The sequence below is a fragment of the Malania oleifera genome, chromosome 11 (genome assembly GCF_029873635.1).
Source record: "Malania oleifera isolate guangnan ecotype guangnan chromosome 11, ASM2987363v1, whole genome shotgun sequence".
NCBI classification, from domain to species: domain Eukaryota; kingdom Viridiplantae; phylum Streptophyta; class Magnoliopsida; order Santalales; family Ximeniaceae; genus Malania; species Malania oleifera.
The window spans coordinates 33,624,361-33,650,607 of record NC_080427.1 but is presented as its reverse complement, the minus strand read 5'-3'; the positions used below and the strand labels follow the sequence as shown (position 1 = coordinate 33,650,607).

Genomic DNA, 26,247 nt, shown 5'->3' with positions numbered 1-26,247 from the left:
ATATTGAAGTTGCAGGACTTCACCAAGCTGGTTGACCGAGCCACTATAGCAAAGATTGGTGAGCGATTGGAGGCTGAGGAGCAGAGGTAGAAGAAGAGATCCATACCTTCTGATTTTCAGTAGGGAGTTAACCGTGCCGTGTGAAAGAGAGGTGGCTATTATAGGGACCGAAGACAGAAGACCAGGAATCGCTGTTTCCAGGGTGCACAGCCATCTCCAGCTTGCCCATCTTGCGAGAAGAGACACCTGGGAGAGTGTCGTGTTGAGCGAGGTGTCTGCAACAGGTGCAAGGAGCCAAGATATATGATGAGGGAGTGTCCGACACAGACTAGTACTGCGCCTAGACCTACACGAGGAGGTTACCAGGCACCACGAGGAGGCCAGTAGAGGAATATGGCCCCAGCCAGAGTTTTTTCTTTAACGCCAGGAGATGCTGAGGCAGCAGGAGATGTGGTGATAGGTACTGTTTCAATACTGTCATTTAAAACTACTATTTTGTTTGATTCTGGGGCGACGCATTCGTTTATCGCCTAGGATTATGTTAAATTATGTGGGTTTGAGCCTCAACAGTTAGAAATTAGTTTGTCTGTTACTACACCGACTGGGACCGTAGGGGGTATGTAGAAAGGTACTCAGGGACTGTCCAGTGGATATTCAAGGGAGGTTTTTGTTAGCTATCTGGTGGTTTTAGACATGCATGGATTTGAGGTAATCTTGGGCATGGATTGGCTAGCTGCCCACTATGCTAACATTGATTGCCATCAGAGAGTGGTAATGTTTAGACCTTCAGAGGGATAGGAGTACAGATTCATGGGATCACGTGTGCGCACCCCACCCCAGTTATTATCTGCTATTCAGGTGTGTAGATTGCTATCGGAAGGTTGTCCTATATTTAGCCTATGTGAAGGCTGTATCAAAAGGGGAACTGAGGGAGGAGGATATCCCAGTGGTGAGGGATTTTCCTGATGTATTTCCCGAGGATTTGCCGGGACTACCTCCTGATCGTGAGGTAGAGTTTATTATTGATCTGGTTCTGGGGACAGCGCTGATTTCGAAGGCGCCGTATAGAATGGCACCGGTAGAGTTGAAAGAATTGAAAGAGCAGTTGCAGGAGCTGTTAGATAAGTGGTTCATTCGGCCCAGGGTGTCACCCTGGGAAGCACCGGTTTTGTTTGTGAGGAAGAAGGATGGCTCGATGAGATTGTGCATCGACTATCGAGAAATAAATAAAGTAACTATCAAGAATAAATACTCGCTCCCGCGTATTGATGATTTGTTTGACCAGTTACAGGGGACACAGATCTTTTCGAAGATAGATTTACGCTTCGGGTACCATCAAGTGAAATTCAGGGCAGAAGATGTTTCGAAGACGGCATTCACAACACGGTATGGTCACTATAATTTTTAGTTATGCCGTTTGGGTTGACGAATGCTCCTGCAATGTTTATAGATCTTATGAACAGGGTTTTTCACCAGTACTTGGATCGGTTTGTGGTAGTATTTATTGAAGATATACAGGTGTATTCGAAGAGTCAAGAGGAGCATGAGGAGCATCTGAGTATAGTGTTGCAGGTGTTGCGAGAGAAGAAACTATATGTGAAGCTCAAGAAGTGTGAGTTTTGACTGGAACAGGTTACCTTCCTTGGACACGTTATATCCAAGGGTGGTATTTATGTTGATCCGAGTAAAATTGAGGCGGTAGTAGACTGGGTATAACCAAAGAACGTACACGAGATTAGGAGTTTCTTGGGATTAGTTGGGTACTACCGCAGGTTTTTTGAGGGCTTCTCTCGATTGTCAGGCCCGTTGACCAGATTGACCAGGAAAGGAGCGAAGTTTGAGTGGTTTGATGAATGTGAACAGAGGTTCCAGGAGTTGAAGCAGCGACTCATCACTGCGCCTGTGTTGACGATTCCTTCAGGAGAAGAAGGTTTCGTAATTTATAGTGATGCGTCTCATAGAGGGCTCGGATGTGTATTGATGCAGCGGGGAGAGTGATAGCCTATGCCTCACGACAGTTGAAAGAATATGAGAAGAACTACCCTACCCATGATCTAGAGTTGGCGGCGATTGTTTACGCATTGAAGATTTGGAAGCACTATCTATATGGGGGTAGGTGTTAGATATTTACTGACCATAAGAGCTTAAAGTATTTCTTCACGTAGAAGGAATTGAATATGAGGTAGAGGAGATGGCTGGAGCTAATAAAAGATTACGACTGCACTATTAGCTACCACCCGGGAAAGGCTAATGTGGTTGCTGATGCTTTGAGTCGGAAATCAGTAGAATCATCTGTATCTGCAGTGGAGATTCAATATCCGATTCAGATGGATTTGGAGAGGCTCAGTGTGGAGCTGGTAGAGGGAGATCACTAGGCGTTCATTGTTGACTTGGTTTTGCAGCCGACTCTACAGGAGAGGATTAAAGCAGCTCAAAGGAATGATGCAGAACTAGTAGAGCTTATAGAAAAGGTACAGGATGGTCAAGAACCAGAGTTCAGCATTTCAGGTGATGGAGCCCTGAGGTTCCATACCAGGTTATGTGTTCCTGCCGATCCTGAGATCAAGAAAGTCATTCTGGAGGAAGCACATCGATCCCTATATACTGTACATCCGGGTAGCACTAAAATGTATAGGGATCTCTGAGAGTCCTTCTGGTGGAGCAACATGAAGAGGGAGATAGCTCAGTTTGTGGGTCACTGTTTGACGTGCCAGCAAGTGAAGGCTGAGCATCAGAGACCGGAGGGATCGTTGCAGCCACTCCACATTCCTGAGTGGAAGTGGGAGCATATAGCGATGGATTTCATCTCAGGATTACCGCCAGCATTACATGGACAGGATGCTATTTGGGTAGTGGTGGATCGATTGACGAAGACTGCCCACTTTTTGCCGATTAGAATTAGCTACTCCATGGACAGATTGGCTGAGTTATACATCCAGGAGATAGTTAGACTCCACGGTGTCCAAGTGTCCATAGTTTCAGATAGAGACCCACGGTTCACATCTCGTTTTTGGAAGAGTCTGCAAGGGGCCATGGGTTCTCAGTTGTCGTTCAGCATAGCTTTTCATCCTCAGACAGATGGACAGACAGAGAGGACGATACAGATTTTGGAGGATATGCTGCGAGCATGTGTGCTGGATTTTGGAGGTCGATGGATGCAGTATTTGCCACTGGTTAAGTTTGCGTATAATAATAGCTACCAGGCCAGCATTGGGATGGCACCGTATGAGGCACTGTATGGCAGGAGGTGCTGATCCCCATTGTGCTGGGATGAGATTGGTGAGAGACAGGTATTGGGGCCAGAGTTGATACAGCAGACTCAGGATAAAGTCAGACTCTTAGAGACAGGATCAGGACAGCGCAGAGTCGGCAAAAGAGTTATGCTGATACTCGTCGGCGAGAATTGGAGTTTGACACAGGAGATCACATGTTCCTGAAGGTGGCACCGCTGAAGGGTGTTATGAGGTTCGGGAGGAAGGGTAAGCTGAGCCCTAGGTATATTGGACCATTCGAGATTCTTGAGAGAGTGGGTCCAGTTGCCTATCGTTTGGCATTACCACCGGTCCTATCTAGGATCCATGACGTATTCCACATTTCTATGCTGAAGAAATACGTCCCAGACCCCTCCCATGTGATTAGATATAAAGCATTGGAATTGGGCGATACTTTAGCTTATGAGGAGGTGCCGGTGCAAATTCTTGATTGGAAGGAACAGGAGCTACGCACGAAGAAGATTCCACTGGTAAAAGTTCTACAGCGCAACCATGCCATTGAGGAGGCTTCCTGGGAATTAGAGGATCAAATGCGCCAGAGATATCCGCACTTATTTAGTGAAGTTTAGCCAGTCAAGTGAATGGAATATTGTTGTAGTTTTATTTGTATAGTGTAACGTAAGATGGATAGAGTTTTTAGTTTTGAAACGTGAATGGTTTTTGAAGAATTTTGAATAGATGTAATCTCCCAGAGCTCTCGTTGTAACCACGGTATTCCTCCGTCATAAGTGAGGGTAATCAATAAAAATTGGAAGTGTTTTCACTAAGGAAGGAAAACAGGGGAATGACAAATTTCAAGGACGAAATTTTTATAAGGAGGGGAGAATGTAAAAATCCCAAAAAGAGATATAAAATATTAGTGGATTGATTTCAAAAATTAAAAAAAATATATATATAATTAATTAATCGGATTTAAAAGAAAAAAGGAAAAAAATAATAATTAAAATTTATTTCTATTTTTATTAATAAAATATATTATTAATATTAATTAAATATTATTAAATTGAATTGATTAAATAAATAATATTAAAGATATATGTGTGTGTGTGTATATATATATATATAAGGATTAAAGTAAAAAGGAAAAAAAATAATATAATATAATTATATAGGTAAAGTTGAAAAGAGACCTATAGGACGTTTCGTGAAGGTTGATTTGAATATGTAATGAATTTTTATTTTATTTTGTTTTACTTTCTTCTTCTTCTTCTTCTTCTTCTTCTTCTTCTTTACTTTTCCTTTTCTTTATTCTTTTCTCTGCATTGAACTCTCTCTCTCTCTCCTCACGTTCTCTCTCCCTCTCTCCTCAATTTCGTGACGGATTTTTGCCCAATCGAAAATCCAAAGATACCACTAAACTCCATTCGCCGCTGCTACCATTTCTACTGGAGCAGATCGGTGGTAGGAGCGGCGTAAGCGTATTCCCTGGGATAAGTCATTTTTCCCTTTTTCTTTAATTTCTTGTAAAATATAAGCCCAATTGACGAACGGACACCACCACGAGAATCTAAGGATAATTCTCTACTAGTCTAGCTGGACGGAATTCTCATGGGGGTGTCAGGCCAAAACCCCAAATTTAGGGTGCGGAAATTATTAAGGGGCTTATTTTTAATTAATTAGCATTAATTTAGAAATGCTAAAATATTAAGCATTTGGAATTGAAGTAAGATTTCTGAAATTTAGGGCCCGGGTGAGCGCCGCGGGTGTAATTTTTGGACCCGCAAGCAAAATTTAGAATATTAAGTTGGGATATTAAATAATAGTTTAAATATTAATTTGAGGTATATGGAGCTTAGGGAATGCTAGATGAGTATTATTTTGGAGAAATAGATTAATTAATCTGAGGAAAATGTAAATTGCAGGAGTTAAATTTCGGGCGCTAAGGGTGTGAAATTTTGGGTCCTAAGGAATTTCTCAATAGCCAGGTAAGAGAATAAATTAAAGCAGTAATTTTTCATACAAATTATTATTGATTATGAGTAAATTTATTTTCAGAAAAGCATATGTTATATTGTGTATTACGAATGAAATGTACGATTGGGAAAATACTGCTATAATGATTAAAATGTATATATATGTATGAAATGTAAGTAATTCACGATTTTAGAATATGAAGTATGACTTTTAACAGCATATGTGTGGCATAAATATTATTTTACGTGAAATGTATTATGATGTGAAAGATTTTACGAACAAAGTATGATTTCAGGTATTATGAAAATATGAGTTATGCTCTGATGGTTTTGACGATTATATGATAAATGATATATTTTCAGAATATATATACCTGAAACAATTTTGGCGCGAGGCCATATATTTATGTTATCGGCACGAGGTCGTATTTATGTTATTGGCGGGAGGCCATGTATTTATGTTATCGGCATGAGGCCGTATTTATGTTATCGACACGAGGTCGTATTTATGTTATTAGCGAGAGGCCACGTATTTATGTTTTCAGCACGAGGCCGTAATTATTATATTTTCGGCATGAGGCCGTAATGATGTTATATATATGATCATGTATTATATGTTATCACCACCAGGATGTTAGTTTAGTTTAGTTCAGGGGCTCGGTACTGTAGCTATATGTGTAGATCAGATATCTACGTCAGATTAGTACTAACCATTCCATAAGGGGATGAGAGATGGATAGTCGATGTGGCTTTCAGTAGAGTGTGGATGTCCACCTGGCAGTCCGGACCAGGGTGTGCGGGCTCATCGTACTTACAGACATATTTGATTCGGTAATGGTCGGCCAGCCATTGTCGGGTCCCGCCTTCGGGCTGCACAACCCATCATGGGGGGTAATACATGACACCAGCTAACTATTCATCCTGGATTTGTTTTCAATACTACAGTTATAACAGATGATTTTATGTATGTTATGATTTATTAACAGATGTGAAAATATATGTATACCCAATACGATATGATGATGTTTATAGAATTATGAAATGTACTGTATACGTACAAATGCATTAAATATTCATGTTGCTATACAGCTGTATTTAGTTTATTTTCTCTTACTGAGAAGTGTCTCACCCCCGAACATTAAATGATTTTCAGGAAATCTAGTGAGACCGGTGGGCTAGAGCCGCCATTGAGTGATTGGAGCTTCCCTACTAGAAGGATAAGCATTGAATTAGGATCGGGAGTTTTTGTTATTTAATCCTAGTGCTATTTTGACTTTTGGAGGTTGTATATCATAACAGTATTTTGATGCTATAGAAAGCTCTGGTATTATGTTTTATGATTGGATGTTTGAGATTTTATGTTTACTGCTGCTAGTTTTCCACTGTGTTTGACAGGTGTCCCCGCTACCCACGGGTTCGGGTTGACCATTTTATTTATTATGTGGTATTTTATGTTAAGAAATTGAGGAACGTTACACATATATTCAATTTGTAGTTCCTCACAAGATGGCATGCTTTCACTATCATTACTATCATATGATTCGCAATTAGACATATCATTCAAATCAACACATAAATCATTTTCATATTTATCTACTAAATCAGAAGGAATTGATATAACCTCATCATTAGTCAACACCACAAAACACTGGTTACCTTCCTTGAGATCAGTGAATCCTGAGTTGTATAGAGAGATGTCCTCCTTTTTCATGGACGCACCGTATCTCCACTCAAGTTCATCCCAAATCTGCTTAGCACTACTTCACACTATGACCTCATATAAAACATTAGAATCCAAAGCATGCAGTAAGGTATTCATGGCATTAAAATTTATCTGTACTAAATTCCTATCATGATCATTCATTTCACACTCAGATTTATGAACAATAGTACACCCAATAGATTTCATAGGCACACAATCACCCTGATCAATGACTTTCCAAAATTTTCAATTCAAGGCTTTCACATATACAGTCATTCGAAATGTCCATATATCATAATCATTACCACAGAATACTAGTGAGTGTGTGACCAGTCTTCCCTCACATGAAGGGGATGCACTAACACGAGTCATCATGATTTTTTACTAAGTGATGTTTAAGTTTAGGTTACGAGGCTTTGATACCAATTGTGAGAAATGGTGCAATCCCAAGAAGGGGGCGAATTGGGTATTTAAAAATTATAACCTGGGTTGAACGAGATAAACGGTATTGCTTCACCTAGGGTCTATCTATGCAAAAGTAAATTCAATCATTCACAATATAACATACACATGCAGTAATTAAATTGCGGAAATGTAAATGAACACGCACGATATGTTATCGAGGATCGGCCAACAGTGCTTACGTCCCCACCTTGGCCACACCAACACAAGGATTTCCACTATAATGCTCACTTAAACGGGTGGAGCGCACCTAACACAACTAGGTCAATTAAAGGGCTGACCTCAACCGACACGCCTTAACAGGATGACGCACCTAGCTTTCCTAATCGGGTCTAAGCCAATCCAGAACTATTCCACAAGGCTAGTCTCTCTCTTCAGGCCCACGCCTAGAATACAACCAATGTGTATAAAATGTTTGTATACGAAAATACGCTTCTAGAAAAGCAGATGTGTGCACCAATACAGCTTAATCAAGAATGCAAGCACGAATTATATGTAGATATGCTCACTGCTCTAATGTGTGCTAAACACTCAGTCATGTATAAGCTTTCAGTTCAGATCTAGAGTGTATACCCAAGCAATATTTGAATCACACTGTGTAAATAATACAATATCATATCAGGGTTTCAAAATATGCGAAGCAAGTTCAAACAAAGAAACTTAATACAATATTCTAATATTCAAAGCACACTAGAGTTGTTTGATGCACTAGCTTTTGAAAGGAATTTTTGCACACAAAATCTAGGTTTAGGTACCTTGCAACAATAATGCAAGAACCACAATCCTTAAGGTTTTTCCACACCAAATTTATCATATAAAATTGGTGGAAGAACCCTAATGCTAAACTCTCTCAGAAAATCAATCAATCAACAATGTAAGTGAGAGTTCTAGCTATAGATATTAAGCACAATAGCCTTTGAAAATACTCACAAAGCTTGTAAAGATCAAGAATGACGAGTATGTGAGTGTTTGGAAATATAATTTGGCTAATGGAGGATTTTGAATGTTGAGAGGATTTTTGTCTAATCAAGCTGGCTAATCCCTTGCTAGTTAAAACAAATGAGTGAGTATATATAGGCAAGGAGGAATTCTCGACCGTTGGGGACATAGTGGATATAATTAGATTTGTTTAAAAGACCATTAAGAATATTAACCCTTTTTACCCCGTTTAAAAATTCGATAAAAATATTATAACCCGCGAGGTTGGGGTGCCCGAGCAAAGGTTCAGGTGCTCGAATAGGCACAGTCAAAAAATCATCTTTCAAAGGTTCGGGTGCCCGAATGATGAGTCGGTCGGCTGACACAAAGTTAGTAGCAATTTGTTCGATAACTCGGTTGCCCGACTCACAGTTCGGTCGCCCAAGCCTCATTTTGAACGCAACCCTTCAGTTGCTCGAGTAGTTGAAAAGTGCCCTATTAGGCTTTTAGGTGCCCAAGGAAGGTGTGTTCAAAATAGGTTCGGGTGCCCAAAGACCAAGTCAACATGTTGATTGGTTCGGTCACCTGGGCTGTTTTACAAGGCATAAGTTCGGTTGCCCGAACCCTCTCAGCATTTCCCATTAAGTGCATTTTATCCTTATTTTGATTCCCCTTATTAAGATAAGTAATGTAGGGGACTATGTGTCCTTAGTGTAGGTACCTAAAGTCAAGCTAAGGTCATTTCGAGCATACCTACCTACCATGCATAATGCAAATTATTACAATTCATGCACGCGGACAGTTTATAATAAATTACAAATAACAACACATAAATCTTCATTCTTTGGCATGAACACTGCACGCCATCATTATATCTCTTTCAGTCCTGAAGTGCACACAAGGTGAACCTACATGCAATTCTCTGTACAACCATTAGTACTCAAAGTATTTGTCATAATCAAAACTGGGTGTGACCTATAAGGTCAACACACTAGGATTCTGGTGCCTTGTGATCTTAGCAGTTGCTATGTACCTCACAATAAACATATTATGAATATAATATGGACCAACTATTAACCCTTATTTTGGGTTTTGAAGTTTGAATTTGCACCTTGAATTTGAATATTTATGGAGTGGAATAAAATGAAGTATGAAGTAGTATTGAGTTAAATCCATATACAAGTAAACTCAACGCTTGAAAAAAATAGGAGTCTCTTTCGATCTATATATACTCGAGAAACCATCACCCTCCATTCTATATTCCTTCTTCAATTGTTAATCGCTACTTGAACCTAATAGCTTAAGGTTTCATATTGAAAATTTTTGTGATATAACCTAGGAAACAATGTGAAAGCTATTTGAGCACTTCATTGTTACAATTAAAGTCCTAAATTTTGATTTCGACTCAAATTTCGAAACTCCAAAAGTATGGAAATTTGAACGAAAATTTTGATTTCGATGTCAATTTCGATTTGAAAAAATAATGGAAATCATTAGTAAAACATGGAATTCTTTTATGAAGCTTTAGAAATGATTAATACATATAATAATGTAAGTTTTAGGACTAATATATTACAAGTAAATACATCTATGATGTGTATAAGGTGGAGAAGTTGTAATATAATATGTGCGTCAAACATATTTATAAGATAATGTACATTAAACATTTTAGTGAATCAGTTAATACAAATAAAACTCATAAATCATTTAAATATTATTTATTATACAAATAATGATAATTTAGAAATGAATGGTTAAATAAAATGTAGTTGTAAGTTTATTTTTTCATACAATTTCAAAAGCATTTGTAATAATCATTTGTTTCGATGAAAATAAATTAAATAAATTAAAAGAGAAATTTCATTTCACTCCTATATCCCTCATTTGAATTTCGAGGAAATTTCATTGTATAGTTCAAATTTTGCCAAGTTTCGCCAAAATTTCGAGATTTCAATAAATTTCGGATGATTTGTTGAGATTTTGACAGAAATTATGCAAGGTGGAAATCGATCGCCATTTTGATTTTGAGGGTGATGGAAATCGGAAATTTCAACATAAATTTCGACAATTTCGTGGAAATTTAAGATCATGATTACAATAACTTCAGCAAAAATAATGCCATAAAGAAATTCTATTTCTAATGGTTAAGGTGGAGGGTTGTGCTAAGATTTTTGAAGTCATACTTGTAAGTAAGATCACTAAATGCTTTAGAAATACACATTAAGAATAAGAGGCTTCTTTAGATTTGACTTTGTTGCATAATTAATGAGATTAGTATCATAACGATTTATGAGATCGATATAAAGTTATCACAATCTCCTTAGATAATTAGTCACCTCTAATATTGCTTTTCTTAGATAATGTTTGGAAACATGAACTTTGATCTTAGAGTCAGATTTATGTGCATTTGAATGAAACTAAATACGATTTAATAATACTTTGTTTTATCATAATCATGTTAAACGATTGTTTCATTATAATTTCATCTTCATCTTATATCTTTCATTTATACTTTCAAATTTCTCATCATAAAAGTGAATCTGTTGGACCATTTTCTTGATTTTCTATTTTCTTTTTTTCTTCCCACAGTAGTAATTGCAAGCTAGTGCCCTGCCTACTAATTCAATGGCACACTTCTTGTTTCCCACTAACAAAAGGATAGGTGGCTAGACTATATTAGACTGCCATATCTAGTCTTTCTCAGGCTACTTGCAATTCACAAGTTTCCTACGGGAATGAACTAAAGATGCAACATTTTGTTAGGGCATATAGAAGGAAAAAATGCAATATACCACCTTATAAGAATGCAAGAACCATCTATGTATCCTGAATGGAGAAATCTACAATATAAAATCATCCCTTGTGGTTAGTATAAACCAATAAAGCTAACAGAAAATTCATTTTGCAATCCAAGGCACTTGGCAAAGGAATCCAAGAATCAAAGCTAATAAATTTTGAAAATCCTAGAACTGAATCAAATCAAATCTTACTATACACCTTTCACTTCAAAAAACAAAATCTGTGGTCCATACTAGGAATGTACATTAGTGTTGGGGTAATGATAGGGAAGAACCCAAGAACTTGACCCCAAAGAGCCCCAACATAATAGCCAGACCTGCCTCTCTCACTTTTCTTCTTCTTCTTTTTCTACTTCTTCTTCTTCTTCCTCTTCTACTCTCTCTCTCTATCTGTTGGCCTAACAAGGCTTACAATTCTTATTTTGATGATAACAAATCATGATGTGTTTAATATGATTTAAGTGAAAATTTTTCAGGAAAAAGACAAAGCTTAAAGGTAGTGACAAAGCTCAAAATGATGATAAAACTTATGGATTAAAAGAAATCTTGAAGAACATGAGGATTAAAGATAACTTGATGAAAGCTCAAAGAAAATATCAGAAACTCAAAGATGATAGAAGAACAAGGACTTACTTGAAGATCAAAGGATTAAAGTTTTAAAGATGTTTGTATGTAAGTACTTCAAGTTAATTTCAAGTATAAACTTAATTGAAGCTCTCATAAAATCAAAAAGAAACTTAAAAATATAGTTTTAGAAAAACCCTAAAATATGTTTTCCAAATCAAAGAAAAGAAGGGTTTAAAAATAAAGTTTTTTTTTTAAAACAGAGAGGCCAGGCGACTGCCTCAACTTGCCAGGTAATTGCCCAAATTAATTGAATAAAATTCAAAGAGGAAGTAGGGTTCCAGGCGACTGCCTGAATATAGCCAGGCGCCTGGGTAGTCATGCCAGGCGACTGCTAGTGTTCTGTGTTGTGAGTTTTTTCTATGACAGGCGACTGTCACTCGAATGTTGGCTTAAAAACTCTCAACATGAAAATTTTTTAAATGGATTTTTTGGACACTATTATTTTGAGAAACTTGAAAACTACTTTAAGGAAACTTTGAGAGTAAGGAATTACTTTTAAACTTCTATAAATAGCCCCAAACTTCAAAGATTTCTCACACCAAGAAATTTCCAATAATCAAAGTTCTCTCTAAAAAGCTCTCAAATTCTCTTGTGTTCATCCATCTTCAACTACTAAGTTACTGCTGATATAAACTTCGAAGTAAAGCCTTCAAAGTCTAAATCTTTCAATACTTGAAAGATATTTGGTGATTTAAATTCGGTATTGAGCTTCAAATTCTTTTATATTTGAATTACTTTGAAGTATTATTGTGCTGAATGTTATACTAACCTACTCTGCTGTGAGAGTGTTTTCTTGTACACAAACTTTTCTCTATCTTGGTTCTTGTTTATAAACAATGGTTGTAGAATCGTTGGACCAAACGAGAAAATATCGTTTGGAGAGGCAGGCTCTGGCCTAACGAAAGGAGTGATTGTAATCGGTATTGTTCCACCCGTCAACAGAACTGAACTAGTGAATCCTTTGGTGGTTTGCCAAAGGCGAGGACCTAGGTTGGAGCTGAACCTTGTAAACTATTGTGTCTCTCTTCTTCCTTACTCTTTATTTTTCAGCAATACTTACAACCTACGTGTATGCTTTAAATTGTTAATTTTGAGTGTATGGTTGTTAAATAGACCGGAGGATAATTTGTTTTGGTTTGATCAACATTGATTGCGGAAACCGAAAGGGACTATGTTGGTTGATCATCCTAAATTTATTAATCTGAAAGTTTGTTTAAAAGATAAACACAAAGAAAAATTGTGAGTTTGGAAAAAACACAGGGCTTACATAAATTCAGCGTGCTTCACAATTTATTACAGGGCTATTGATACAAAGATCAAATTTTTTATTATCTTGTTGATTGGTTGTGGTTGAATTGTTTTATTTACTTGTTGTGATTGTTGATATAAAACAAAGAATTAAACTTGAAATAATTTTACCCCCCCCCCCCCCTTTCTCTTGGGAAGCTATCATAATTTCACTATCTTTTAGAAAAAATTTCTGTTTCTAAGATAATTTTTTAAATGAAGACACCTACAACATGGGACCATGGGTGAGGCAGAGGTCATTGTATATGGAAAAATTGTACATCTACTAAGAGTTTGTCCATTCCAGGAGGTGATAATGGAGGGACAGCTGGGGCATGAGAATCAGTTTCATCAGTTTCTCCAATTTCCAACACTTCTCTTGCAGTTGCCTGAGACGCACCTTTATTGCCAATCTTTCTTGTGGAAATGGCTTCAGATTCAATTGTCTTGGATGAATTACTCCACTTACGGGATAATAACTTGTCCTTTGAGTGAGTTGCCTGAGCCGATGCAATTATGGAACTGAAAACACCAGATTCCCTCAATCCACGAACAATAGCCTATGAGCATAGAAAATAGAAAGGTCATTGCATAATAGGAATGTGAATGCATGCACACACAAACAAAAAAATGTACTGCTCAAACGTTGGAGTAGTATAAGAGGCATGTTTGTCAGAAATCAACTTACCATGGGAGCATAAATGCGAGTCAAAATGCCTTTCTTTAGAAGTTTCATCATCAGAGTTTTGTCGGTCCACACAACGTGCTCACGGTACCTGAAGCAAGAGAAGTATTCATGAGAAGAATAGAGTGGAGAATAAAAGGGTCCAATCACCAATTGGAATATGTTAATTCATAATGGTTATCTTTTTCTTTTTCTTTTGGGGGTTGGGGACGGTTCTGTATGTTTGTTTTTGTCAGAAACAAATTTCCTGTAACTTTCAATACATATGTACATTTTCCATTAAACAAATCACTTATGAGTATTGATTCTGCTAATGTTAGCCTACTCTGTTTGTAAATGCTATAAGAAAAATGCAAGTGAAGGAATGCAAACTTGAAACCATCAAGCCCAAAAAAAAAAAAAGAGAGAGAGAAGAAAAAAGCCTCCCCATTCCAATGTCCAACCCTTGGGAATTTAAAGAATGATAAATTTTAGTAGACGTTATCAATTATGGAGCAAATTACTCCAAACTTACAGTAAGATATTAAAAGAAACTTTCTAAAAGTTAATTTCAAGCATTGGTCCTTGATTTGTTACTTTTTTGGGTTTGCAGTCAATAAAGTGAAGAACCTCAAAAGCCCAATGTTCAGATTGAAATATTAGGCTAGAAAATTAGTAATCATTTTCAGTTAGATTATTACCATTGAAGCATTTCCTCCTCTGTTGCAGTCGAAGCAATTATGAATGCCTGCAGTGTAGAATAAGAATAAGGCAAATGAACTACTCTTTGTATGAGTTAAAACAGTCAAATATCAGCATACTACATTGTCAACTCTGCCATGTTTTCATGCTGTCCTAAATGAACATAAAAGAGAATCTGTAGAAACTGCAACTAAAAATTTAAAAATTTGCAGACAGACTAATAGACCTTTCTGTACAAACCAAAACTCAAAAGAGCTTCCGTGCAAGGTTCTGTCATGATGGACTTAAAATTCCGTCCATAGTTCATGAGCTACATTTTGCAGTATACTGGCCCTTTAACTTTGCTTACATGTCATACACACTTATGAATGAGGTCATTCATGGTAGTATTGAATGAAATAATATTGATTGCAACATCAGTGATTGAAGAAATTTAACATTAGTAAAAGTTGTTGTCATAATGTTGTCACCACTTCAAAATTATGAATGCACATGCATTTATAACAGCCCAACCTGCAACAGGATTCTCCCCTAGTCTTGGAAGAAACTTTGGAGATAAATGGTTGCATGCAGTCATAATTGGGGCAGACAAGGGAATTGGGCTGTGGCAGACAAGTATGGGCAAAATTATGGTGTGTATGAAAATGCAGCTGAAAGTGTGCAGCACCTGTTTTTACCCTGCAAGTGGATTTCTCAGTTGTGGAATATAGCTTGCTGTATTGTTGAGATTTTGTGGGGTTTTCCTCTAGGATCAATGGGAGAGGAGTTATGAGTTATGAGCCTTGACAGTATCTATAGCTGTAAGAAAGGATAAAAAGTTATCAGGCAAATCCCTCTTACAATTTTTTGGATGTTTTGGTGGTAAGGAATAGAAGAGCCTTTGAGACGGGAAATTTCCTGATATACTTCAAAAGCACGTGGCCACAGACTAAGGATTTTGGTTTGGGGTAGCCTATGTATAATGCACATGATGTCTTAGATTTTTTATATTGTATGGGCGTCATCCCCCCATTGTTTCCTTCCAAGGAAACTTTGACTCTTTGCTTGTCAAAAAAAAAAAAAGTTGTGCAAAAAAAATACAAACTGGCCAATCTACTATTTACATTCAGGACATGCAAAAACGTCATCAGGTCTACAATACCGAGAGTCCATCTCAGAACCTCATTAGTTCAGGTTAGGAAACATTACTAGGGCAATGAAAAAAACAATCTAGGAAGAGGGAGAGTATCACTGTTTGCATACCAAAATGTTGGTTGGGGGCCAAACTGGAGGTAAAGAAGGTAAAGAGTGAGACTAGAAGGAGAGGACCTCTTCTATTTTACTCTTGGAAAGAAGTTAATGTATACGTGTATACATACATACATATATATATATATATATATATATATATTCAACATCATAACTTAATTTGTTCATATAAAATTGATCTTTTAGTCCTATCCTTGTGTCAGGCATTCTTAGCAAGATTTGTTCGAATTTCTATAGTTTACATTCATCTATTATGCTAATGCTAACAAAATGAGGGTGACAACCCATTGCTCACAGGTCGGGTACAGGGAAAATCCCTCACATGATAGTATGATACTGCCCATTTGGATCAAGGATTTTATGGGAGAAGAGAAAAGGAAAAGAAAAAAGGTGATACTTTTTTATTATATTTTTACGCATCCCTAAATAAAAAATTTTTCCTTTTGATTTAGTATATATATATATATATATATATATTTATATCTGGTCTTCTTTCTGATTCTTCTCAAAAACCAAATAAGGAGCAAAATTCCAAAATCTTTCATGTCTTCTTGTCCTCCATATTCCAAATGGAACCTAAAAATATAGCCTTGGCACTTTAACTCGAGAAGGGTAAAGGGGTGGGCCTGTTGTCCATTGGACTATCGAATGCCCAAAGGGCCTTGGGCACTATTGTATCAATATAAATTACATATATATTTATGTATGTGTGTGTATATATATAGCCTTGAAAAAGACTCGGGCGAAGGTTCAGATTTAGATAATTAGATAGTATGATATGTGTTATGACACCAAGTTTATTTATTGATACAAAAATGTTATTTCTTCTTCATCTGTGTGTGTGTGTGTGTGTGTGTGCACATGTCTGCATGCTAAAATGTTGTTTCATCTTTTGTCTATGTGCGTGTGAGCTCAAAATGCATATACAATGACTATATTAAAATGTACATGTTTTTAGAACAATTTAACTGGAGAAAATTAAGGGGGAATGGAAAACGATCAAACTTAAACAGCACAGATTCTAAATGTAAAAAAAATTTATGGGTAGGGGAAGAATAGAGAGGAGAAAGAGCATAATGTTGATGGGAAAAACTCACAGCTCTGTCAAATTCCAACATGAAGCATCGTTTCACGTCCACCTTTGTAGGCTTGCAGCCACACCGGTCACGTCTCGAAGTCAAATCAGAAAATTTAGGATATGTGTAATGCAAAATTGCAGCCTCTTCCAATTTGATCTCTCTATCAAAGAATATACAGAATTATCATTTTCATGTAGAAGTAATATAGCCAAAACCTTAAACCTTTTGGCCATGATTAGTTCCAAACTTTTGACTCAAGCATATAGAGTAAAAGAGTGAAAATTGTACAAGAGCATCTACAACTAAGTAAATAGGAAATATATTTCTATATATTTATGTACATAGATGTGGTTTTTTTTCTTATTAAAAAAGCATAATTGGATAACTGTGCATGAAATTAACGTTATATAAGATAGAATTCTTCATACTTAGGGTTCTTCATATAGTTGTGCCATCTGTGTGCACCATTAGGACGAAGATGATCTTGAATCCGTGCAGCTGACTTCCCATTTCCATAAGTCAAAAAGTAATTAGGATTACCACGGGTTGCTTCTTTGTAACTACCAAAGTATGTTTTTCTTTGAAGATGGTCAAAATTCTTCTTGAACAATGATACCTACAACAACATGAAGAATTCATGCTGTTTAATCAATCGAAAATTGCAATATATAACTTCCATTATGTGGACAATGACGAGCAAGAATATAAAAGAGACCAAAGGCACTTCCTAAGTTACAAAAAAGTGCTCCACAGTAAGCAAGCAGCGCGGTCCAGAAACATTTGCAAAAATTTATTTCAAACTCAAATTCCCAAAATATATCGATGTTATTATAAAGCAAACATGCAATCCCTCGGTGTCCAATTTTTGTTAAGGTCCTTGACCTGGATATTTTATTTTAAAAATATCCCGTCAGTATGTTAACATATTTTCAAAATTCTGAAAAGTGATTGAAGAAAAGTTCTAGTTAAAATCAGCATTACTTCTCCTCCGAATTTCTTCCCAAAATTACCCCTGACATCTTTTCTTTTTCCCCTGACAATTATCCCTGTGAAAAATTTGTGTGGAAAACTGAAAAATCCAGCCAGCCAGTTGTAAATCGTAATCCAGAAGTCAGTCCCTATTAGAACTAGCATTTTATTGTAATTTTTAATTATACATTTCAAATACAAGTAAAAAAATATTTTTCCTTGTTGACCACTATTTTATGCACATAAGCTGTGTTAGAGAGCCTGTCTACAAAATTAGTACCGTTACCGCAGTAGAGTTTAACCACCAAGTTTGGGATGGATTGGTGTGGTTCCTCTATGCCTAGGACCCTAGAATATCGAACCATATACAAAGAAAGATATGAGAGAAAAGCATATTATACTGGCTAGTAATTGTGAGGCCCCAATTCTTATCTGGAGGGGACACCAAAGGCCTCTGCTCTCCCTCTCTATTTATTCAAGGGATAGAAGGACAGAGCTTTTGGCTTTTTCATGTTGTCAAAGAGTTGAACAATGAAAATAGATGGCAAGTGCCTAATCAAAGTAAATTCATTTCACTGTTGTTAAGCTGTGATGCTATGAGCCTGAATTTATTTCTTGAAATTAAGCTGCAAGCATTGGAAAAAAAAATTAACAAAATGAAAGAGATTATACCTCACTGAAAGGGTCCTTTATATCATCTCGCTCAACCCCACTTTCCTGAATCAAATAATATGCCGTCATCATTTCTAGTCATAAAAAATTCTGATGATAAAGAAGAATTTGAATAGGACTAAAAAGTGAAGTAATTAATTGAATGTCCTCATGCTTACACAATATAAAAATAATTTGACAAAGGAATAGACAGAGAAGTAATAAACCAAATGTCAACATATTTATGTTATTAAAGTAGTTTCTGAAACAGTAAAGAAATTTCACTTACATAATTTGGAAATACAACTTGATCAATGTTTTCCGGCACATCTGCAAACAACTGTAGTAAAGAGTATTCACGAATACCAGCTGGATGTATTAACTCATCGGTGTCAAGATGGATGATCCAATCCATTCCAGTATCCTAAAGATGCAGAAGAAGGATATAATGTTCTTCAATAAATTAAGATGAGTATGCACATACAAGAAACAATTGAGTATCGATTTAAGCATATACAAGATACTCATCCATACCCTTGCCATGACAATAGCCATTTCCATATTGAGTGACTGCTTCACAAACAACTCATAGTTGCATGGTTTGTAGAAAAAGCTTGCCAGCCAAGTCTCGTTCCAGATCCGGCTAAAGAATCAGAAAATAACGTAAATAGACAAAATTAAATAAAGTTTTACCAGTTATAAAGGAATAAATGAAGTGTGTACTTGGAAACAAATTGTCACAAGCTCAGGTAAGAAAAGCAGCTGGCCATCTCCACTGATCTGTTATCAGTGGAACATTCCAAGTTTCTATAGAAGCAAAAGATACGTAAATTCTAGACAGGGAAGGAGAGCAGCTCAAGATCACAGGAAAGGTTGAAAATGTATCCAAAGCAATTACTTCAACATCTAATAAAGCAATAGCAATCTGATTTGTCCTTCTGTATTTTTTAGTACTCGTGATCTCTTTGTGACGGGCTTTTTTATTTCTAACCACAGGGTAACATCTCACTCTCATTTTGGTGTCAAAATTTGTTTATAGTCCTTCAAGCTTGATCTCTTATATTTTCCTGGGTAAATAAATTATTTGTTTTGCAAGTAGCTTCAAACCAATAGAATATTTGAAGGCTATAGGGAGAACAACCTATTAATGCCTCCACACTCCTATCTAAAAATTTACATCTCTATTTAGCAAAACAAATTACATAGTTCATCCAAAAAGTCATCTGTGCTAAAGAGAGCAATTTCAAATATCAGTGGAAGAGAACTAAATAATATGCTTTAAACTTCTCTAAAATCAAACAAACTCAAATGTCAATGGGAAAGCGAACTGACCTCTTAGCTTGTTGTTCCTCCAACTCTTTTGTTCGGTAAATGACTTTTACGCCCTGAGAAAGAGATGCTAGCAAATCACATAAATTCAGAATATCCAAACTAGAAGGATTCAACCTCAAAACACCTCTATAGGTGATCTACTTTACAAGGAAAGATGTTACTCACTGGAATTGATTTAAGGACTTTAGAAGCATTAGGTTTTGCAGCTTTTCCCTCCACAAACAAAAGAAATGTTGAAACCCCTACAACCTTGTGAAAAAAGATCCATGGTAGAATTTGCTCCAAGCCAGCAGAGGTGCTTGTCATTATACATACCTGTCAATCATTCAAATACTCTTAATAACTTGTGGGTGGAATGTTTTAGGCACATGAATGTTTGTTCCTACCTAAGAAATCAGAAAAAAACAACAGTGATTTCAAATATCAAGGGGAAAAAAAATAAAGAAAATGGATTGGAAATTGAATAAGGCATAAGGGGTGGGAGAAAACAACAAAATGAGAACGTGGCAACAACTCAAAATCAATGCAGTTAAAGAGTGGATATTGATCAAATCTCAATATATAGACTGATGTATTAAAAATAAAAAAATTCAGTAAATGTTTTTACTGCTACCCAAACAAAGGGAAAATGTCAATAGAGAAGGATACTGATTCAAGTGTTAAGGTGTCAATTGATGTGACAGTTTATATTATCTGGAATAACAAGGGATAAATTCAAGGATGTTTGGATATTTTAGTTAGAACATTGGCGATGCTAAAACACATAAATGACATGTTACATATGAAAGTACAAAAATACAGATTTGGTCCTGTTTCTCCTTCACACAAATGCATTTGCATGACTTTTGAGTTAACTGCATCAATTAGTTTTTAACATTTCATGATGTCAAAAGGAAATTGGAATTTCTCAAGAAAAATTTAGATATAGTTTTGATCTTGAACTGCAGCATTAAGAATTTTAGCCAGCTTTTTTCAATGTATCACACACCTTATAACAGTGTCCCAATGCTAGATTTAACATTGAAGGACCTAGAATGCAAATCTGAGCTCTCCATTTGGATAAATATTGTTATTGTTATTTTTTCGTTGTTTTGTTGGGCATGAAAGGAAAGAAATTGTAGTGCATTTTCCCGATACAGTTTAATGTTTTTTTTTTTTTTGGTATAATGAAAATCTTGAGAATAAACCACAAAATCCAATGTAATGCTATGTTGAAATTAAAAATAAAGATATTTTTATATGAAAATTAATTCATTGCATACACAATAAAACAGTAGATATAATAAAATATGAAAATGTAACTGCATAATTACATTGTATTTAAATTTAGAACAACCCAATTTCAAAACCTTCCACATAATTTTTCTAAGACATACACCCAAGAATCTACCTCAAATCCTTTTTTTTTTTTCAATAAGAAGAAAAACAATGCCAAAAAAATGAGTGCAAGTATGAAGAGTTTGAATCAAACAGTAACACATCAGAGAGACTTCTCTAACCAGAATATAAACACACACACACACAACCAAGAAGCCAGATCAAAAAACTGAGGATGCCAGAAACATTAACACTAAGACCGAGTTTTGCTATTCATTAAAAAAAAAAATTACAAGAAATTTCTTGAGTGAAATTGAATTCTATTCCATGGTTTTTTTTGGATTAATTGACTTTTTCAGACTCAATAAATTCTAACAAATTAAGGGATTTCACATCATTTATCAAATTTTTTTTGTGATAGTTTTCTTGTAATGAATTAGAGTTTTCCATAAAACCCAATAAATCCAATAAAAAACAAACCGCCATTAACCATAATCAAATCAAATAAAAACCAAAACCCCTACCTTAGGCCTTAGATCACCCAGAGAGCTGAAATTCCAGCCTCCATAGATGGGAAAAGAGGGCTGGGAGCTCCGACCCAGAACATTGACGCAGGGGGTCGATGATGCGCGGGCGGGCGAGGACCTTGCAACGACCATGCCGGGGAGCTCCGACCGGTCGGAGGACCAGCGGGTAGTGGGGTCCGTCAAGCCTCCGCGCCATTGGAGGGTGAAGGCGAAGGCGGCGAGGGCTAGAGGTAGAACAGTGAGCAAGAGAAGGAGACGCGAACCGAATGTGTGTTGAGATGAAAAAGAAGATAAAGAAGAGGAGGAAGAAGGATGGGTGGGTCTCAGAGAAGCATGGAGACCCGCCATTGAAATGCAGAGAGATTTTGAGGCTCTCTGTTGGTGTATGTGTGTGTGCAGAGCGCATGCATATATAGAGCCACGGGAAGGACCTGAATTGAAACCGAAGAGAGAGAAAGAAAGAGAAAGAGAAAGAGAAAGAGGAGAGAGAGAGAGAGAATGACCGTTTTGTCGTTAGAAAATTCTGTAGCCGTCCGCGCAGGTTCTTGACTCTCTTTTTTTTCTGTCACATATATATTTTTTAACAACCTTGGACTCCAGTCATTTTCTCGCAACTTTCGACAATATGATACAGTACCAAACTCAAGAGGTAAAAGTCGATCATCCATTGTCGCATTCCTAGTAATTCACCGGAATAAACTTTTAAGAGGAATCGAATCCATAATTTTAAAGTTACCAAAGTTATACTTGGGGCAACCCAACTACACTTTTTTTATTCATCCTTTGCATATTCTTGATATATCAAAGAGCACACTGTCTTTTTTTATTTTTTTGGCGTTACTTAAGTTTTAATCTTATTATTTGTTCTTTAATTTTTTAAATAAAAAAATTAATTAATTTTTATTTTAATTTTTTTATTTTATATTTTTATTTTTTTATTAGAGACATTTGATACCAAATATGATGTCATAACTTATTGGTTAAAAAAATAGTTAGGTTGACATATATGCATTTACGTATATAAATTTGTATTTTCAAATATTTAAATGATTTTAATAAATAATTTGTATTTTCTCTGTGCACCCCACATATTATTAATTAATATGGATATGTATTTATATCTAAAAGTGTACTTCGTTTTTATCAAAAACAAAAATGGAAGAAAACTAAAGTACACACATTTACAAAGCAATTACCATATATCACTATACACCCTATTGTTTAAGCGATTTAACTTACACGTCACTAATATCTATGTAGACAATTCTTTTTCTAGAACAATAAGGTAGCATTTGGAAGCATGAAATTCATATCTTAGATTTGGATTTCGTTAAGTTTAGACAAATTTTAATACAATTTTACATTACATCTTATCCAAATTTAATACAACTCCAAATTCAAGATCTCTTCAAACATAGGGTAAGAGTTTGTTTAGATTAAGTATTTTGTTTGGAAAAAGGAAAAAGAAAAATAACTAAAAAAAAATTATTTTTCATTTTATTTTCTCCTTATGTCCAGCACTATCAAAAAATAAAAAATTATTTAATACAATGAACAATAAAAAAAATATTAAATGTTAATGATATGTAAAACAATGTTTTTATTCATTAATTTGATATGTTTTTAAAAAAAAAAAATTATCACTTTTTTTGATAGTCAAACATGAAAAATGGGTTCCTTTGTATTTTTCTTTCCTTTCCTTTATATTTTTTTAAATCCAAATGGATATATATCCGTCTATGTGTGTCTATGTGAATAATATACCAAATAATATCCCTTATGCAATGTGCCCAGTCAGACTAGCTAATGTAGTAAGGGCAACTTGTGATTTTGGTGACCCCAAGGTCATGGGTTCTATTCCCCTTGAGGCATTACGTCGGTGAATTATCAAGGGTGTGTCAATGACAGGCGGCTTTCACCCCTTCGAGTTTGGTATAGCATCATAGTGTTCAAAGTGACGCGATGGTGACTGAAGTCTCAGACTATCAAAAAAAAATCTTTACGCAATGTACCTATATTAGAATCGGGACTTATGGTTTCACACAAAAATTCAACACATAGCATGCAATTTCCAAAAATATGGACATATTTAGTGTCTATATTAATTTTTTTTTTTTTTTTAGTAAAAGAGGACAACACCTCCTTTCTTTATTAGAAAACTCTTCACTTATGGCGGAGGAATACCATGGTTCCAGCAAAACAAGCTACAAATAGAAAACAATGAAACAACTCTAAACAATCCTAGATAAAATCAAAAAAACTTTAAACAAACCTAACCCACTAAACAAAAATCGAGAAGTTGAACTAATGACGAAAGGAAATTAGACCCAATCTATCTATCTGAATGATATCTTTTAGAGAATGTGGTAAAAGATGTTGTTTTTCCTAAATGAAATTATTTTCCAATTCTCCTTCTCTAGCGAGAAAATCAGTCGCACTTTTGTCTTCCCTATATTGATGGATCATCATGAAGTTCACTCGTTCTAGTTTCGCCACGAGGTCCTTCCAAAATTCTCAAAGATACCACAAGGTACATCTACCTTTCCGAAGCCAATCAACAACAATTCACAAGTCACATTCAATAATCACATTATAATAATGAAGTCGTTTGCATAAGTGGATTCCTTCGAGATTTGCTTTTAATTCTACACTATTATTCGTACCATTGCCAAACTTTATTCTATAATATTGGGGGAAAATTTGTAAACTCACCTCGGAAGGGGGTATGGGCTTGAGAGATCTTAAAGAAGTTTTGAAATCTCTTCTCATGAAATTTTCTTTTAAACTACTCACTTCGAACAATTTATGGTCAGGTTTCTTCAAAGCTAAATATTGTAGAAATGATTATTTATTAATAAGAAAGGGGAGACCAAATGACTCTCGGTTCTGGAGGTCAATGATGGCCACAATTCCGGAAGTTATGGATCATATTAAAATTTTGGTGAGAGGTGGGTACTCTTCTTTTTGGTTCAATAGGTGACTTGCATCAGACCCGTTATCAATGCGCACTGAAGATATTTCAAACAAGAAATTGTGTATTAAGGATTGCTAGCTGAATAATAACTGGAACTCTAATTTATTATTGGAATTGGTTGTGGATGATAGAATAATGTAAATTTTGCATAATGTGCTGACTAGTAAGAGTGGTCAGGATATATTCCTCTGGAAGCCTACCCCTGATGGTAATTTCTCTACAAAAGTGGCATAGGAGGTAGCGAGGAGCAAAAGTGACAATTTTGTGTGGAATGACTGGTTTTGGCATTCTTCATTGCCTAGAAGAATATTAATGTGTTTATGAAAAGTCTGGTTTAGAGGCTTGGCAGTAGATGATAGAATTCAAGCCAAAGGAATATCGATGGCTTCGATGGCTTCAACATGTAATTGTTGCATGCAAACAAGTCAAGAAAACACTGATCACGTTCTTTCTTTAGGCGAGGTGGCTTCAGAGGTTTGACGTCGAGCTAGTGTGGTGTTGGGGATTCCTTTCCAATGGTTCCTTCCCTGGAAAAACAGAATTGCAAATTGGTTCCACTATGCTCGAAAATCGTCTATTAAAGGTATTTTAATCGGACTGATTCCGTGTTTGAGTACGTGGTGCCTTTGGTATCGAAGATGCAAAGTGAGAATGGAATGAGTATGTCAAAGTGCGGATCAGGTGTGGAAAAGTGTTCGATAATAGGTTAGTTCTTTAGCTGAAAGCACTAATTATTTGTAAAAATTGATGATGTCAGACAGTACGTGTAATAACCTGCCTAATTTATCATATAGATTTTTTTTCCCCATATAATAATAATATCCTGATAAACCATAACCCACCTAGACCCAAGGGTACCAAGGGTAACCTGAAATTCATCACAGCAGCAAGAAACGTGCAATCTTATACAATCATAATTCCATACAACCCAATACCAGAGTTTACTACGACCGTCATATAAATATATTCATCTCAAAAATATCCAAAATAGTCCTAGAGTCACCACTCAAAAATCTGTCTGATCCTAGAATGTACTTACCCTTTATGTAAGGTAGGACTATCAAATACTAGTGCTGCGAAGTTTTATCCACTCTTCTATCTGGGGCTTCGGAAATGTTCATATAATTTGGGTTGAGACACCTCTCAATAAGGGAAAATAAACTAATACCAATGTGTGGCAACATAAGTAATTCCATGTTATACATATAACCGTACATAAACATACTTGGTACAATTATCTATATCACATCTGGGAAAAATATGTATATAATCACATCATGGTGGAACATACTGAATTTTCATAAACATATTTCATCTCATATAATAATAATAATAATAATAATAATAATAATAATAATAATAATAATAATAATAAACATTCTGGAAGGTTAGCTGGTTGGTGTCATGTCTTACCCCCACAAAACTAGGTTGTGCAGCCCTTAGGCGGGACCCGACAATGGCTGGCTGATCACTGCTAAATCAAAAGCAAAAGTTTGTAAGTACGATAAGTCTGCCACGACTGGTCCATACACTAGGGGCCCCAACACTACAATAAATCACATCGACTGCCATTCTTCAGCTGCCCCGTACGACTAGCGGTAGCACTAACATATCATGATCGTGATCATATAACTACGGTACCGTACTCGTGCAAGCCTAAACCAAGCCAACCAGATTCTGATAACATATAACATATTTCAAATTGTGATACATAGTTATTTCATAATAATAAATGTTAAGTTAATATCATCATATCATTTCATAACATAACATGAAAATCTTCAGCCCTTACGTCGGCATTTTGT

The 26,247-nt window shown here is 35.9% G+C and overlaps 1 protein-coding gene across 2 annotated transcripts; it reads right to left on the bottom strand.

Moving 5' to 3' along the window:
• Nucleotides 1–11,237: 11,237 nt before the first annotated feature.
• Nucleotides 11,238–21,986, bottom strand: LOC131167796 (glycosyltransferase-like At3g57200). Of its 2 annotated transcripts, XR_009140155.1 has the most exons (12): nt 21,466–21,986; nt 19,790–19,939; nt 19,625–19,677; nt 18,827–18,935; nt 18,582–18,716; nt 18,314–18,358; nt 17,101–17,288; nt 16,691–16,832; nt 14,345–14,391; nt 13,668–13,755; nt 13,154–13,539; nt 11,238–11,455 (listed from the first exon to the last, which is right to left on the bottom strand). XR_009140155.1 is itself a non-coding variant. In XM_058126685.1 (11 exons), the coding sequence occupies exons 1-11, from the start codon at nt 21,814–21,816 to the stop codon at nt 13,237–13,239; spliced, it is 1,611 nt and encodes a 536-aa protein (XP_057982668.1). In that variant the 5' UTR covers nt 21,817–21,986; the 3' UTR covers nt 13,140–13,236. The 2 variants fall into 2 exon arrangements, 1 of the variants encoding a protein (XP_057982668.1); XM_058126685.1 differs by lacking the exon at nt 11,238–11,455 and having other exon boundaries at nt 13,140–13,539.
• Between the last annotated feature and the right edge of the window lie 4,261 nt (nt 21,987–26,247).

Bases quoted from the DNA above. Each gene is read 5' to 3' on its own strand.
- LOC131167796 (XM_058126685.1), bottom strand. From the start codon at position 21,816: ATGGCGGGTCTCCATGCTTCTCTGAGACCCACCCATCCTTCTTCCTCC. The intron at 19,940-21,465 runs GTAGGGGTTTTG...AATGATTGACAG, and splicing joins TGGGTGATCTAAGGCCTAAG to GTATGTATAATGACAAGCAC. The intron at 14,392-16,690 runs GTGAGTTTTTCC...TCTACACTGCAG, and splicing joins TGTTGGAATTTGACAGAGCT to GCATTCATAATTGCTTCGAC.